Below are 15916 nucleotides of genomic sequence, written 5' to 3' on the forward strand. Positions count from 1 at the left end.
GGGGGAAAAAGGGGACCTTTTTTAAAAAAAAAAAAAAAAAAAAAAAAAAAAAAAAGACCACACACAGCAAGATTTCATGTCTGTGATACAAATGTCCAGAAGAGGCAGATCCATAGAGATAGAAAGCTCATGAGTGGTGACAGGTGGGAACTGTGGCACAGGGAGGATGTAGGGGACAGACAGGACTTTCTGTGTGTATGTGTTTTTGAACAGAGTCTCCCTGTAGCCTCAGCTGGCCTGGAACTCACTATGTAGACCAGGCTGGCCTCCATCTCACAGAGATCCACCTGACTCTGCCTCCCAAGTGCTGGGATTAAAGGCGTGCACCACCACGCCCGGCTGAAATTACTTTTGAATGTACCTTAATTCAGTTTATCACTACATTTCTTTTCCTGCTTACTAAAATTTTACTGTTTTTTAACCATAATTTCAGTTGCAAACACTTGTGGAAAATTAATGGTGAGAATTTTGTTATGAGTAGAAATGATGTTTGCTAAGAAAGTAGCTAACAACTAAGCCATTAAGACAATAAATGAAAATCTATTTTATCAATAAACTGTAAGACTAGAATATAGCTTCCTTAAAAAAATGTATAGTCAGACAAAAGTAGAGTAGAATAATCAATCTTTGGGAAGAGTGGGGGTTCTTGAGACAGGGTCTGGCCCAGAACTCACTATATAGACCATCCCAGTCTGGCCTCAATCTCATAGAGATCTGCCTGCCTCTGCAGCCATAGTGCTGTGATTCAAGGTGTGTGCCACCACACCCAGCTTAATGTGTTATTTTTTTAGTATTAAAATTAGTAAGATCTTATTGTAATAAAACCTAAGGTCTGTACTTACATATATATTTGTTTAATTCTAGAGATTTTTTGAAAACCTTAATCCCATGGGAATTTTATCTGAAAAAGAGTTTACAGATTATTTGTTCAACAAATCACTGGAAATTGAACCCCGAAACTGTAAACAACCACCTCGATTTGTAAGTCCATTACAATTACAAAAATTTCTGATTTTAAAAATAGTACTTTCATTGTTTAACAACCTGTTCTCTAAAAATTGTAAAATAATAGCTGAGTTTATTGTTTCATTTTCAGTACTATTCTATTTCTAAAATTACATATACAGGGCTGGGGGTGTGGCTTCGTGATAACAAGTGTTTGCCTTGCATGCCTGAGGCCCTGGGTTCAATCCCTAGCAGCAAAAGAAAGAAAATAATACTTAGCAGAAAATATCGGCCTTTTGATAAAATTTAACTTTTTTTCAGATGTGCCAGGTGTTGAAACTAGGACCACTATCCTTTATTGTAGTACCATTTATTTATTTATTTATTTATTTATGTATGTATGTATGTATGTATGTATGTATGTATGTATGTATTTTTGAGACTCTTTTTGAGGCAGGGTCTCCCTGTAGCCCCAGCTATCCTGGAACTCACTATTGTCTGTTTATTTTTGATACCTCCTAATTTAAGAGGCAAGGTATAAGAAAGTGAGACCCAAAAGCAGCTCACTGGATGCAGCAAAGGAAATGAAAAGGTTCAGGAAGAAATAAGCAAATGTATTGTGGTGCCTCTGGTATGACCATGGCCCTGCCATCAGAGTTCTGTGGTTACACTGGAGCCCTTGTTTCTTAATAGAATTTGATCTCACAGTTCATAGTTACTCTAGAGGTTTGCAGTGGCAACAAGAGTGGAAAACTGATCCTAAGTAACTAAAAGTGAAGCAAGACAAGGAAAGAAAACAAAACATACCAATTTTGGGCAAAGCAATGAGCTAGATGCTTTTTATGTTATGTCATCTTCATAGTAGTTATGTGAAACAGATCTTTTTGTCAGTGCTAGGGATCAAACTCAGGAACCATATGCATTTGTAGGCAAGTGATTTCCCACTTGAACTGCGTCCCAAGTCCAACTGTGACACAAATCATTTCATCATTTAACAAAAAAAACAGCTGGGCGTGATGGCACACGCCTGTAGTCCCAGCACTTGGAAGGCAGAGGCAGGTGGATCTCTGTGAGTTCAAGACCAGCCTGGTCTACATAGTGAGTTCCAGGACAGCTGGGGCTACAGGGAGACCCTGTCTCAAAAAGACAAATAAATAAAAATTAAAAAAAAAACAAAAACCAGGTTCAAAAGAGTAATCTAACCCTTTCAAGGCCATATAACTAGTTAGTTGGCAGGGCTGAGTTTTTACTTTTTTTTTTTTTTTCCCTTACTAAATTCTGTGTGTTTTCATTAGATTACCACTGCCAGAGTTTTAAAAATGACAGATGTTAGAGTAGGGAACAATGATAGCAGTTTTTACCAAAGTCCTTAAAGCACTGTTGTAGAGATTGATCCTTTAGTTTAAAGAAAGGAGAAAGAAATAGCTTTTACAAAAATGAAATACTTATAGCATATTGTGTCACATAAATTATGTTTCCGGGAAATGTTTCTAAAATTAACATGTAGGAAGTGTGAAAGAGACAGTTAGGCAAGGAGCAGAAAAGTTGTTTACACAATAATTTTCAGGAATCTTACCTCTAAAACTGAAAGAAGATTTACTTATCAAGCCCATCTTAGATTAATCCAATCAAGTCTATAAATTACTACTAAGATGCCACAGGCTACCCTTGAAGATTGTGATTTCATCACACAAAGAGTATGTTTCAAAATAGAATAACTGTCATTAAAACAAATTACATACAAGTTATATGGTTTTAACTGTGTTTACTTCTCCTAGCCTAGGAAATCAACTTTTTCCTTAAAATCTCCTGGAATAAGGCCTAATGCAGGCCGACATGGCTCTACCTCAGGCACTTTACGAGGTCATCCGACACCTTTGGAAAGAGAACCATATAAGATAAGCTTTAGTCGGATTGCTGAAACTGAACTTGAATCAACAGTGTCAGCACCAACCTCTCCAAATACACCATCAACCCCACCAATATCCGCTTCTTCAGACCACAGTGTGTTTTTAGATGTGGATCTCAACAGTTCCTGTGGTAAGTAGTTAATGTAAGCATTTTGGTAAAAAGGGAATTTTGAATTTCAGATAAATCTTTTCTTCTTTCTAATTAGGGAACTTTAAAATCCCTGGTACCTGTGTGTGATGGTTAGTTTTAATTGTGGACTATTACCTACAACAGTGAGCTCAAACAAACCCTTCCTCTAAATTGCTTTTGTTGGGGTATTTTATCAGAGTAACAGGAAATAAAACTAAGACCCTCTATTAGTATGGAACGTGGCTGCAATGTACAAATGGTGTTTAATACAAGGAACTAAAGCATCATTTATGCATTGTTTATGTATATTGTTTTCTAATTTATTCAGTTACCAAAGATTCATTACTTTTTGGAGAAAGATAATAAAGTAACAAGGACATAATTTCTGTGGGAGAAATTAAAAGGGATAATGACAGGGAAGGAATCACTTAGGGTGTGAAAGGAAATAAGCACAGTGAGTATGGCATCATTTAAAAACAGTAACATGGCAAAAGATAGGGAGGGAGTCTTGTGCTATAGGTATAGTTACATGTTACTTTATGAAGGCATTTAACAAGAAAACATACATGTTACCTTTTCAAATGACTTTTTCTCTATCTCATAGGCAGCAATAGCATCTTTGCTCCAGTCCTCCTGCCACAATCAAGTAAGACTATAAATTGATTCTAATGAAATGACTATTAAATAATAAGTTGATTAAAGTTATATTTTGTGTCTTTGGGGGTTTAGCAACATAAAGAATAACAATGTTCTGATGTAGGCTTTTGGTAAGAGAAACAGTCAAAAGACAGAAAGAACCTTTAGAATTAGAATGCTGATGAGCTGCAGAGATCATGAAGTGATGGAAAATAATTGCAAGGTAGGACTATGAGCAGAATCAAGTTCTGAGGCCAAGTTTGAAGTTTCTTCCCCTGCTGCTCCTCCAGTTTCTCTTTAATAGAGAAGAGGCACAGTCTGTGAAATGTGAGTGAAAAAATGATGTGAGTCTTGAAGTGTATTAATTCAACTTGAACTAATGCCAGGAAGCACATCCTTGACAAGGCAGCCTCAGGACAGGATTCAGATCTTACTCTAACCAGTAAACCAGAGAAGGACCAAAGATTGAGCTGACTTTTACCCAAGGAAGGCAGGCATTCATATAACCAGGGACCAGCAATGTGCCTTGTGGAAATAGGGAACCACAGCAAACTTAACAGAGCCCCAGTCCAGGGATACAGAATGGGTCCCTTGCACTGCTTATCTTGGCAGCAGTGAGTAGCAGGGACAGTACTAGAGGAAAGAAAAGAATTATGGGGTAGAAAGCAGAGGAGAGGAATTTTCCTAACTTATGATTATGGAAGAAGAGTTTAGCAGGGTCAACAGGAAGGTGGAGCTCCAGCATAAGCCACCAAGTATTTATTCATGGGAGGGAGAGATGATTGATTGTGCTGTTGGTCTGGTCTTACTGCTCCCTTGCTTCATGATGAAAATAGTTTGGGAAACACTGATTATATACTGTCCTCTGTAAAGTGCATACTTCAAAAACAGTTGGGACAATGGTGGCGATTGCGGAATGAACACTTTTCTCTGCTAAATATTCTGGAAATGTTAAAATAAAAAATGGAAGAAGTTTTTTCTTTTACTCTTTTCTGCCCCCTTCCCTAGACTCCACAGATGCTAAGTACTGCACTATACCTGAGCTACCTCAGACTGAAAGAGATTTTAATAAAGTGCTTACAACTGCATACTGTTTAAATTTCATTAAATTTTGTTTTCATCATTTTCTGACCTATGTTCTAGAAGCAGTTTGAACTTTAGTAAACTATTTTCCATTTCTAGAGAGGGATAAAGTGAAATACTGTCTAGAACACTGGGCATTTCTTGGCCCAGGATATAATTTCGTATCAGTTGCCTGTCTTCTTACCCTTTCCAATTTTTTCCCCACCTGAAGGGTGTACAGTCAGCTCTTCATATCTGTAGGTTCCTCCTTACCTCTATTCAGCAAACACAGACTGAGAATGGGGTTAGGAGCTGGGCGTGGTGGCACATGCCTTTAGTCCCAGCAGAGGCAGGCAGATCTCTGTGAGTTCAAGGCTAGCCTGGTCTATAAAGTGAGTTCCAGGCCACTGGGGCTATAGGGAGACCCTTTCTAAAAAAGACCCCCCCCCAAAAAAAAGTAAAGAAAATGGGGTTAGGCCAACAGTGACTGCATCTGTACTGAACATGCAGAGGCTTTCCCTCCAATTGGCATTATTCCCTAAACAGAATGTTTACATAAGGTTTACACTGTAGTAGGTATGATAAGGAAAGTTTAGTGATGATTTAAAGTTACAGGATATTTAGAGGTTATATACAATATTGTGCCATTTTAAGAGACTTAAGCATTTATGGAATTTTTTTTTTTTAATGTAAGACAAAGTCTCACTATATAGCACTAGCTGGCCTAGAACTCACTATGTAGACCAGGCTGGCCTCAAACTCACAGAGATCCATCTGCCTCTGCCTCTTGAGTGCTGGGATTAAAGGTGTGCACCACCACTCCCAGCTGGCATTGGCAGATTTTTGTATCCATGTAGTATCATGGAACCAGTACCCAGATACCAAGGGACAGTGGTACTAAATGTTTATCAGGTTCCTAGACTAGCCTTTCTTTGGTCACTTACTTTTTCACATCTTATTTAGTTAAAGCAGTATTTTAAGTAAAATAGTATTCTACAATTCATATTTTCATAATTTATTATCTAAATGCTGTTAACTCTTTTTATTTGAGTAATGTATGTGTATGGATGTATTTGGGGGTGGGGTGTTTATGTAGGTTTATTTTTTGTTTCCTCTGTAAGTTAATACATGCATGTATATATGTTTTCAGTTTTATTTCGTTAGCTTTGTTTTAGATTTTTAAAAGACTTCGAAGGAGGTGTTTGTTTTTGTTTTGTGGTGCTAGGCATTGAACCTAGGGCCTCACACATGCTAGACAAATATTCTACCACTGAGCTATATCCACAACCTAACTTTTTTTTTTTTTTAAACTTTTTGAGATAGCAGACAGAGGCCTAGCTGCTCAGGCTGGCCTTGAACTTGTGATCCTCCTGCTTTAGCATCTCAAGTACCTGGGATTATGGGCCTGTACCATCAATACAGCTTGGAATTTCTTTATTAATCTTAATAGTGTACCTTCATTTAGGTAACATACCTACCTTGTACCAAGCACTCTGGTAGATACTAGGGTTAAAAACACATACACATAGTGTCCTCAAAAGCTTCGAGTTCAGTGAAGAGAATAGATAAATCAACATTTAGCCGTGTAACAAATAATACAGTCTGACAAATACCGTAGCAGAAGGGTCACAAGTTGTGATGAAGTTTTGTCTCATAATTTCACTGTGAATTGTAAACTAGTCTTTTCTTCTGGCAGAAACTTTCTTCAGTTCATGTGGTAGTTTAAATAAACTAAGTGAAGAGCCATTGATTCCTCCTCCACTTCCTCCTCGAAAGAAGTTTGATCATGATGCTTCAAATTCCAAGGTAATCAGCAGGACCTGGGTTTGCCTCAACTTACGAAAAATTGTGAATCTTTACAATAACACTCATCTTTAGAGTCTGTCAGTCATATTTTATCCACATTCTATGATTTAAGAATAGCTCTCCTTAGAAAGTGGGCAAATTCAGATACTCATAAGTGCATTGTCTTTCTGATAAGGATGGGAAACTTTTATTTCAAAGACTTCAGATTTTCAGCTAGTGCTTCTCAAATTTAAGGGAACATAAAAATCACCTGGAAGCCGGGCATGGTGGCGCATGCCTTTTATCCCAGCACTTGGGAGGCAGAGGCAGGTGGATCTCTGTGAGACAGAGGCCAGCCTGGTCTACCTAGTGAGTTCAAGGACAGCTGGAGCTAAAAAAATCACCTGGAAAGCTTAAAACCACTCCACCCAGAGTTTCTGATTGCTTAGGTCTGGCGTGGGACCCAGGAATTTGCTTTGCTACCCACTCCCCTACCAGTGCTCCTATTGCTGATTACTGGATCACACATTGAGGTCCACTGCTCCAAGCATCATTGGGCAAAGTAGAAGTGGATATTCAGTAAGTAGATGCCAGACATTAAATCCCCAGGAATCCATGTCCTTTCATATCTATAAAACCACGTTATTTTCACTTACCTATTAAGAAACCATAAATTTCTGAAATGTAGGAAACAAAGCAATATGATTTGGGGCTTTTATGTTTTAAGGTTTCAATTAAAACATCTCATATATCTGAATATTAAACTGAGTCCTGAGTTGAGCCTTTAGAGTTAACTTGACAGTGTCTTTTTAAATTGTCTTATAAATTTTCAGGAGACCAGAAGTGTCACTTTTTTTTTTTTTTTTTTTTTTTTTTAGGGAACTCTGAAATCTGATGATGACCCTCCTGCTATTCCACCAAGACAGCCTCCTCCTCCAAAGGTAAAACCCAGAGTTCCTGTTGCAACTGGTGCATTTGATGGACCTATGCATAGTCCACCTCCACCACCTCCAAGAGATCCTCTTCCTGATACCCCTCCTCCGGTTCCTCTTCGGCCTCCGGAACACTTTATAAACTGTCCCTTTAATCTGCAGCCTCCTCCACTGGGACATCTTCACAGAGATCCAGACTGGCTCAGAGACGTTAGTACATGTCCAAATTCACCAAGCACTCCTCCCAGCACACCCTCTCCAAGAGTACCACGGCGATGCTATTTGCTCAGTTCAAGTCACAACAATCTTGTTCATCCTCCAGCTCCTCCTGTTCCACCAAGGCAGAATTCAAGCCCTCACCTACCAAAACTGCCACCAAAGACTTACAAACGGGAGCTTTCACACCCCCCATTGTACAGACTGTCTTTGCTAGAAAACGCCGAAACTCCTCAATGACCTTAGCCACATGTAGTCATTGACACTGGAATAGTATTTGTAAAGGTTTTTTTTTTTTAATTTATTTGAAAAAGGCATAGTATTTTAGTACTTTTTACAAATAATGCTTTTACAAAAATGCTACTGATCAAATAAGCTTTTAAGAATTGGAAAAATAAAAATGCAAAAGCCCTTCACCATAATCCTCAGGTGATCAGTAGCATTGCTTTGTCTTGGATCCTCAGTGCTGCCAAAAGGCCAGTATAATGAATTTATATTTGCACTGTAGACTCTGCTAAAATATGGCTTAAAGTGATACCAATTGCACTTGCAAGGGGGATAGTGTTCTTGTGGAGTTTTTCAAATTTGAGTAATAGATGCCTTTTTAAGGCAATGAATTTACACAAATATAGAGGATGTTAGGGTGTTACTGTTTTTTAAACCCTCTTTGACCATCTTCTAGTTTTTACTTCTGGTTTTTACGTCTAGGAGAATTATGAATAACACCCACTGTTCTTAAACTCTTTAATGCCATGTCTTAAATGCCAGTGTTTGCTGCTGAAGACAAAACATGGACAATAGAATGGAAATAATAGAATGCACTGTGTTTATTAAATTTTGTTAAAATGTAAACAATTCTATAGAGGAAAAAAGGGCATGTATCATTAAAAGTAAGATGTGCCTTTTGTTTTGAAGCGTATTGTGTCTTTAGCTAATGATTTGCCTGTTTTGAAAAAAAAGCCAATATGCCATGTATGTACAGTTTTGTTTATATTGTATATTTAAAGAAATGCTAATAACCTATGTAAATTTAAGTGACTTGAGGCTTATAATACAATCTGCTACTTTACTAATTCATAAGTCCAGAACTAAAGTGTCTTATTGCAGAGGAACCAACTGCCTTCTCTTCAAAACCTAGTGACTTTCTCTAATCTCATGTTCACCGAAATTTTTGGTTTGTTTTTTTTTTCAGATTGGTAATATTTAAACCAGCAAATACTTAAAGCTTCATTAAAATTTTAAGTCAGAGGATAAATTTTTTTGCCATTTGGACATTTTTGATCAGTGATGGTGTGTTAAGCTGATAGTACAGTAGCAGCAATTGTAAAGTAGGCAAAAGCCACGTTTATTTACTGGTCTGTGGCCTTTTACTGTGCTTTGTATCAGAGTTCCTAACAAGATTAATAAATCACCTCAGTCTTAATTTTTAAAAGACTTGCAATGTATGTTTTCATCATAAAGAGCAAGGGTAGCGGGGTGTGATGGGGCATGCCTCTAAACCCAGCACTTGGGAAGTTGAGTCAGGGAGATCTGGAATTCAAGGTCAAGCCCAACTACACAATGAGTTTGAAGCCAACCCTGGGATAGATGAGACTACTCTGTCTCAAAAAATGATGAAAAAAAAAAAGTGGTATTGAGCCCTACACATATGTATGCACACATTATTAATAGTCAGCATTTTGTGCAATGCAAACTACTTAATCTAGAGTTTAAGTGATGTCTTTTTTTGGGGGGGGGGTGTCTTTTTGAGACAGGTTTTCCCTGTAGCCCCAGCTGTCCTGGAACTCACTATGTAGACCAGGCTGGCCTTGAACTCACAGGAATCCGGCTGCCTCTGCCTCCCTAGTGCTGGGATTAAAGGCGTGCACCACCGCGCCCAGCCAGTGATGTCTATTTTTAAAAATTGCTTTTACATTCATTTTATATATGTGTGTGGGACCGGTGCGTGAAGTTCAGGACAGCTTGTGGGAGGCAGTTCTCTCCTTACACCATGTGGGTCCTGGGCATTAAACTCAAGTCAGCATGATTCGGTGGCAGGCGCCCTTAACCTCTGGAGTCATCTTGCCCCAAGGAATGTAAATCTTAGAGGGAGAACTTTACCGTTAAAAGCAAGCGGCAACTTTCCGGCAACCCTTAAAAAAAAATTTATTTGAGAACTTCATGCGTGAATATAATGTGTTCTGATCAAATCCAGCCCCCTAACAACCATTCATTTTATGCATTCATGAGACTAGTAGACGCACACTGGGAAACTTCTGAGGATAACCATTTTTGACAGAAGCTGGAAAGCTGCTTAAATTTACAGTAACCTCTGCCTGCGCCAGGCTCGGGCCAGGTGACAGCACTGTGAGGTTGACTTTGTTTCCTACCGAGCAGGTGACAGTGCCGCTCGTGCCTTAAATTGCCTGTTCACCAAGCATGTGATTTAAGGGAAAATGAGGGAAAACTGGCGGAGCCACTGCAGCCCCAGGCTGACACATGCGCTGTGCGGCGCGGGCCTGGCGTGGCATGACGTCACCCGGTGGCGCCCCGTGTAGCTGCTGCGATGGCTGGGGTCCCGGAGCCCGCGGTGGACGACCCTCTGCGGAGCTTTGTGCGTGTCCTGGAGAAGCGGGATGGCGCGGAGCTGCGCTTGCAGCAGTACGGCTCTGGAGGTGTGGGCTGCGTGGTCTGGGACGCCGCCATCGTCCTCGCCAAGTTCCTGGAGACGCCGGGCTTCGCTGGCCCCGGGGCCCACGCGCTGAGTCGGCGGTCGGTGCTGGAGCTGGGCTCGGGCACCGGGGCTGTGGGGCTCATGGCTGCGACCCTCGGGTAAGAGCTGGCGGAGGGCCACCGCCTGGCCTGGCCGACCCGGCGCCCCTGGCCACCGCACCTGTGCCTCATCGCGGTTGTTTTTTAGGGCAGATGTGGTAGTCACCGACCTCGAGGAGCTGCAAGGCCTGCTGAGTATGAATATTGATCTGAACAAGCATCTTGTGACCGGTTCTGTGCAAGCCAAGGTACTGAAATGGTTTGTATGGCCTTTCAGCTTGTTTTGAGATAACAGCTTATACTTTGCTTTAAATTGCAAATTTAAATTTAAATGCATGCTTTAATATAAAGGGAATGGGCCACTGCATGTTTATAAAACGAAATTTTAAATCATTAAGCAACAGTTAAAGGTGTATGTTTGACATTTTTAAGGGGGGAAGACATAGAGGACTTGACTTCTCCACCAGACTACATACTGATGGCAGACTGCATATACTATGAAGAGGTAAATATTGAGTGGGTGAAATGTCCATGTTTCAAGTGTCCTGAAACATACATTTTCTCCTGGTTTGACATCTCTGAATGTGGGATATTTGTTTTGATGAGGGAGTAAAGCAAAGACAGAATCTCCAGAGCCCAAATGCACACACACATACCAGGATTAGCAAAAGGCCTGTGAGAAGATTGCTATATGCCTTTTACTACAGGCTTCTGTAAAACTTTAAAAGGATATATTACAATATTTTTACATATTTTTACAAAGGCTATGCTATGAGAAACTAACAGCTGTCTTGGGGTTTTTACTATTCCCATTGAATAAGGTGGCCATGACATTGAGAATTCAAATGCAAGGCAGACATGGTGGTTCACTCCTGCAATCCAAACACATAGGAGGTGGAGGCAGGATGATTGCCATGAGTTCCAGGCCAACGTGGGCCTCAGCATGAAACCCTGACCCCCAAAATTTATTACTTTTCTGTGGCAAGATTTATTAGACTTGTGGAATGATTTTTCTTTTTTAATTGATTTTTTAAATTTTATTTATTATTTTGATTTTATGTGTATACGTGTATTGCCTGTGTGTCGGTAAGTGCGCCCATGTCGTGCAGTGCCCATGGAGGATAGAACAGACCGTCAGATCCCCTGGAACTGGAGTTACAGACAGTTGTTAGCTGCCATGTGGGTGCTGAGATTTGAACCCCGGTCTTCTGCAAGAACAGTGTTCTTAACTGCTGCGCTATTGCTCTAGCCCCAGAATGATTTTTCTTTACATACCAGTTTATATAGCATTGGACGGCATTATTTTTAAAATAATGAATATGAGCTAACTGATGTTCAAATTAGAGTCAGGTTTTGTAAAAATAAATTGAGTGCTTATTGTATTAAATTAGATTCATTGAAGTTAAATTTCTAAGATTCAAGTCAAGCAGGGTATGGCAATGCACACCTTTAATCCCTGCACTCAACAGCTGAGACAGCTGAGGCCACAAGGCTAGACTCTCTTTACAAACAAAAAACAGCAATTCTATTTGTTTTCCTGTGAGAACAGCAAAATGTAGTTACTGGAATTATTATTATTATTATTTTGTAAATTAAAGTAAATATATTTATTGATTAGTTAAGATTAGTTTGCCAATCTTTTCTTTTTTAGACAGGGTCTCACTGTAGTTTGAGGCTTGGCATCAAACTCAAAAGAGTTCGGCCACCTGAGTGACAGGACTAGAGTCTTATGCCACCACAACTGACTTTATAATTGGAAAATTTTGTAGTCCTAAACTAAAAATGTATTTTTTTTGTAATAGTCTCTGGAACCATTGCTGAAAACTCTAAAAGATCTCAGTGGATCTGAAACGTGTATTATATGTTGTTACGAACAACGTACAATGGGAAAAAATCCAGAAATTGAGAAAAAATACTTTGAGGTAAGTATTGTATTAGGTCTGTCCTTTTTAAAAAAATATGTGGTGGCACACGCCTTTAATCCCAGCACTGGGGAGGCAGAGGCAGGTGGATCTCTGTGAGTTCAAGGCCAGCCTGGTCTACATAATGAGTTCCAGAACACCTGGGGCTACAGGGAGAACCTGTCTCAAAAAGACCAAAAAAAAAAAGAAAATTATTATTTTATGTGTGTGTGTGTGTAATGCTTGTATGTAAGTGTACCTGTGGTGCAATGCCTGCAGAGGGCAGAAGAAGCTGTCAGATCCCCTGGAACTGGAGTTACAGACAGCTGTTAGCTGCCATATGGGTGCTGAGATTTGAACCCAGCTTATCTGCAAGAACTGCCAGTGTTCTTAACCACTGAGCCATCTCTCCAGCCCCTTAAAAAATATTATGTGTATAAGATTATTACATGTGGAGGTCAGAGAGGGTATCAGAGGCCCTCAAACTGGAGTTAACGGATGGTTGTAAGCTGCCATGTGGGTGCTAGGATTCAAACCCAGGTCCTCTGCAAGAGCAGCCAGTGCTCTTAACTGCTGAACCATCTCTCCAGCCCCTAGGTCTGTCTATAAAGAAATCACTCTCCCAGGAGACTGTATGTGACGATTCTGGTGTTTTTGGTAATTTGGGGTGGGGAGAACGTTCTATGGATATGAACCCAAAGAGATCATCCTTATCTGCATACCACTGTCCAGAGCCCCCAAGCCCGTTCTAGTCCATTCCTTTAGCTCTCTCTCTCTTTTCTAGTTAGTTGATACTGTAGCTACAGTGTCACATAATATTGAAGACACATTTGTCTTTTCTGAGAAAGTTCTTAGCATTAGCCCAGAGCTGGCTTTCTGGAGCACATTAATGATGTATTATTTTGAAAATTTTATTTTGAAGAGTGTGACAAATGTCTCTTTTTAATGTATAGCTCCTTCAACTAGATTTTGACTTTGAAGAAATTCCTTTGGAAAAACATGATGAAGAATATCGAAGTGAAGATATTCATATTATACACATCAGAAAGAAAAAATCAGTAAGTACACTCCCAGTTCTTCCTCTGAAATCTCATCAGCTACTCTTTGCTAAGGTGTGGGCAAGGATTTGACCACCTTGTTGTGAAACAGTTGCTTTTCACTGGATATCTAAAGAAAGGAGGTGATGAGATTAGTAATTCAGTCCAGTTAACATTTGTTTGGTTTATTGCCAAAGATGCAAAGAAAAATAAAAACTTTCTGTGCCTTAAGGGGTCCAGTTTTAGCTAACCTGTTATACAGTTTTAAAAGATTTTTTTTCAGGCATAAAGATCTTATGTTTCTGAATATAAAGGCTTTTTTTTTTTTTTTTAACGAGGACCTATTTCTTTTTTTCATATCGTATAGTTCCCATTCCATAAAGTTTGCCCTTTTCAAGCATACAACTCAGTGTTTTTAGTGTAGCCATAGAGTTATGCAAACCACCACTTTCTAACTTTAAATGATTCCATCACCCCAAAAATAAATGTTGTTAGCTCTCACTCCCCGTTTCCTTTTGTCCCCAACTCCCTGATGGCCCAGGAGTCCACTTCTTTGATTATGCCTGTTCCTGTTCTGCAGTGTCCTCAAGGATTGTGCGCACAGCTGCTTGAGCCTTCCGCCCTTTTATGTCTGATTCCCATTCTTGTGTGGGTGGTTGTGTTCATCTCATCCACCCATTTGTCATCTGGTGGCATTTCACTAGTTTACTTCCTGTCCATAATGAATAATCTGCTGTGGACATGCATACAGAAGGTTTTTGTAAGCATATTTTTTTCAAACTTCTTAGGTATAGACCTAGAGGTTACACAGAGACTCTTAACTTTTTGAGGAATTGCCAAGCTGTATTCCAAAGTTACTGCACCATTTTGCAGTACTGTATAGAGTCCCATTGTCTCCACATCCTCACCAAGGAAGTCTGTTTGACTGTAACCACCTTAGTGGGTGTGGAATAGGAGCTTGTTTTAGGTTTGCTTTCGTTCCTAATGACTAATGGTGTTGAATCATCTTTTCATGTCACTAAAATACTTTGCTCATTTTCTAATGTAGTTGCCTGTTTACTACACTAAGACTTGTTTACCTATTTTGGATAATAAATACCAGGTGTATGATTTGCAAATAATTTCTCTGATTCTGTAGGTGTCTTTTAATTTTTTGATAATGTATCTTGCAACGCAAATGTTTATATTTTTAATAATGTCCAGTGTCTCTGTTTTCCCCCTGATGGATTTAATTTTCCTTCCCTTCCCCCCTTATAGAAACTGCCATCATGAATCCCTCTCCTATCTTAACCAAGCCCCTGACATCCAGGATGGAGCATGTGGATACATCATGGAATGATTTCTCCAGCATGACCTAGAGATCTGATACGTGAATAACAAGCGCCACAGACTGCCCAGGATGGGAAGTGACTGCAGCTTAGGTTAACTTAGCCTTAGCATCATTCTCCATCAAAGAAATACTGGGAATCACTCCCTCAAATAAAAAGTCAATTTTGAAGTTAGCCTCAAGTCTGCCAAAAAAACCCAGTAAAGCAGCATGGTTGACTCTGGATTTTCAAGAAGCTGGAGATAAGTTGATCTAATTTCTCATGATAGCTATCTGTTATTATGCAGTGATGCTTTAAATTCAAAACAGTGAATGTTAAATTGTCTTTACTGAGTTTTAGCTTCATATACCTGTAATACTTAAATGTTCTTTTACTTTTAAAAGAAGCTGAAAATAGTGTCTTTTCATTGGCCAGAGTTTTTTTCCTTATCACAGATGTGTGAGTGATTTAAATAGTAAAAGGTTCTGTAGTAAGTTGCTAAGGTTGGGAGAGAAGGAAGGAGTGACAAAAGAAAGCAGAGTTTCAGGCTTGTGTATTTATGTGGCTCGTGCAGTTTTCGTGTATATATCGTTTAAAACACTGGCATTAAGATGACTTGTTCACATGAAACAGTGAAAGATTTCTGAATAACTACAAATGTAGTTCTATACACATTTATCAAATGATTTTTATTGTATTATCTGTAGGTTTTGTTGGGATAATCACCTACCTGCTCACAAGACTAATCTGTCAAGGACTTAAATGCCACAGTTCCAAAAAGTAGGAACCAGGTGGAATTCTGGAATTTACAGGCATTGGTGCTAGATGGCACATTTTATGTGTTGAAATAAACATTGTCTTTGAAGCCTTGTGACTTTGTGACTGCTTCATAAATGACTTTGAAGAAAACATTTACACCCAGTGACGGCTCTAAAGAAAGAGCAAAAGTGACTCCATTTAGAGACTTTGAGAATTGGCCTTAGGATCAGTTCTTTATTTTCAGGCTGACTTTGGTCTTTAAAGGTTGCTTGCTGTTCTTTTCCAAAATACTGTGTTCCTAGGGCCTTTTGGCCACTTCGTTAAGCAGTTTGCCCCGGGCTTTGGAGTATAACCAAAGTTATAACCTCAGTGTGTGAGCTTTGGAGGCAAGCGGTATTACCATAACCCAAACAGGGAACTCTTGTAAGAGATCCCTCACACCCTTTCCCACTCTGCTCCAGTTTTTATTTCCTCCTGGAGCTCTGGCTTCCCAACCCCCCACCCCTCACAAGTACAGTATACAGTCCAGGATTTCAAATACACCC

General features: G+C 39.5%; 2 protein-coding genes across 3 annotated transcripts in view; both read left to right on the forward strand.

The window, feature by feature from the left end:
• The window catches only part of Sos2 (SOS Ras/Rho guanine nucleotide exchange factor 2), a 74802-nt gene extending 65754 nt beyond the window's left edge, over positions 1-9048 (forward strand). The window contains exons 18-22 of one of the 2 annotated variants that reach the window (XM_008829854.3): positions 865-981; positions 2724-2985; positions 3590-3631; positions 6380-6489; positions 7347-9048. In XM_008829854.3, the coding sequence (XP_008828076.1) occupies positions 865-981; positions 2724-2985; positions 3590-3631; positions 6380-6489; positions 7347-7856 (1041 nt within the window). In that variant the 3' untranslated portion in view covers positions 7857-9048. The remainder of the gene's footprint in view (positions 1-864; positions 982-2723; positions 2986-3589; positions 3632-6379; positions 6490-7346) is intronic. The other variant, XM_029561981.1, reaches the window with a different exon arrangement.
• A 1066-nt stretch (positions 9049-10114) lies between these two features.
• Vcpkmt (valosin containing protein lysine methyltransferase) lies at positions 10115-15483 on the forward strand. Its single transcript, XM_008829855.2, has 6 exons — positions 10115-10427; positions 10516-10626; positions 10800-10872; positions 12170-12289; positions 13222-13326; positions 14563-15483. The coding sequence occupies exons 1-6, from the start codon at positions 10162-10164 to the stop codon at positions 14575-14577; spliced, it is 690 nt and encodes a 229-aa protein (XP_008828077.1). The 5' UTR covers positions 10115-10161; the 3' UTR covers positions 14578-15483.
• Positions 15484-15916: the final 433 nt, after the last annotated feature.

The sequence above is a fragment of the Nannospalax galili genome, unplaced genomic scaffold (assembly GCF_000622305.1).
Source record: "Nannospalax galili isolate Female #2095 unplaced genomic scaffold, S.galili_v1.0 scaffold253, whole genome shotgun sequence".
NCBI classification, from domain to species: domain Eukaryota; kingdom Metazoa; phylum Chordata; class Mammalia; order Rodentia; family Spalacidae; genus Nannospalax; species Nannospalax galili.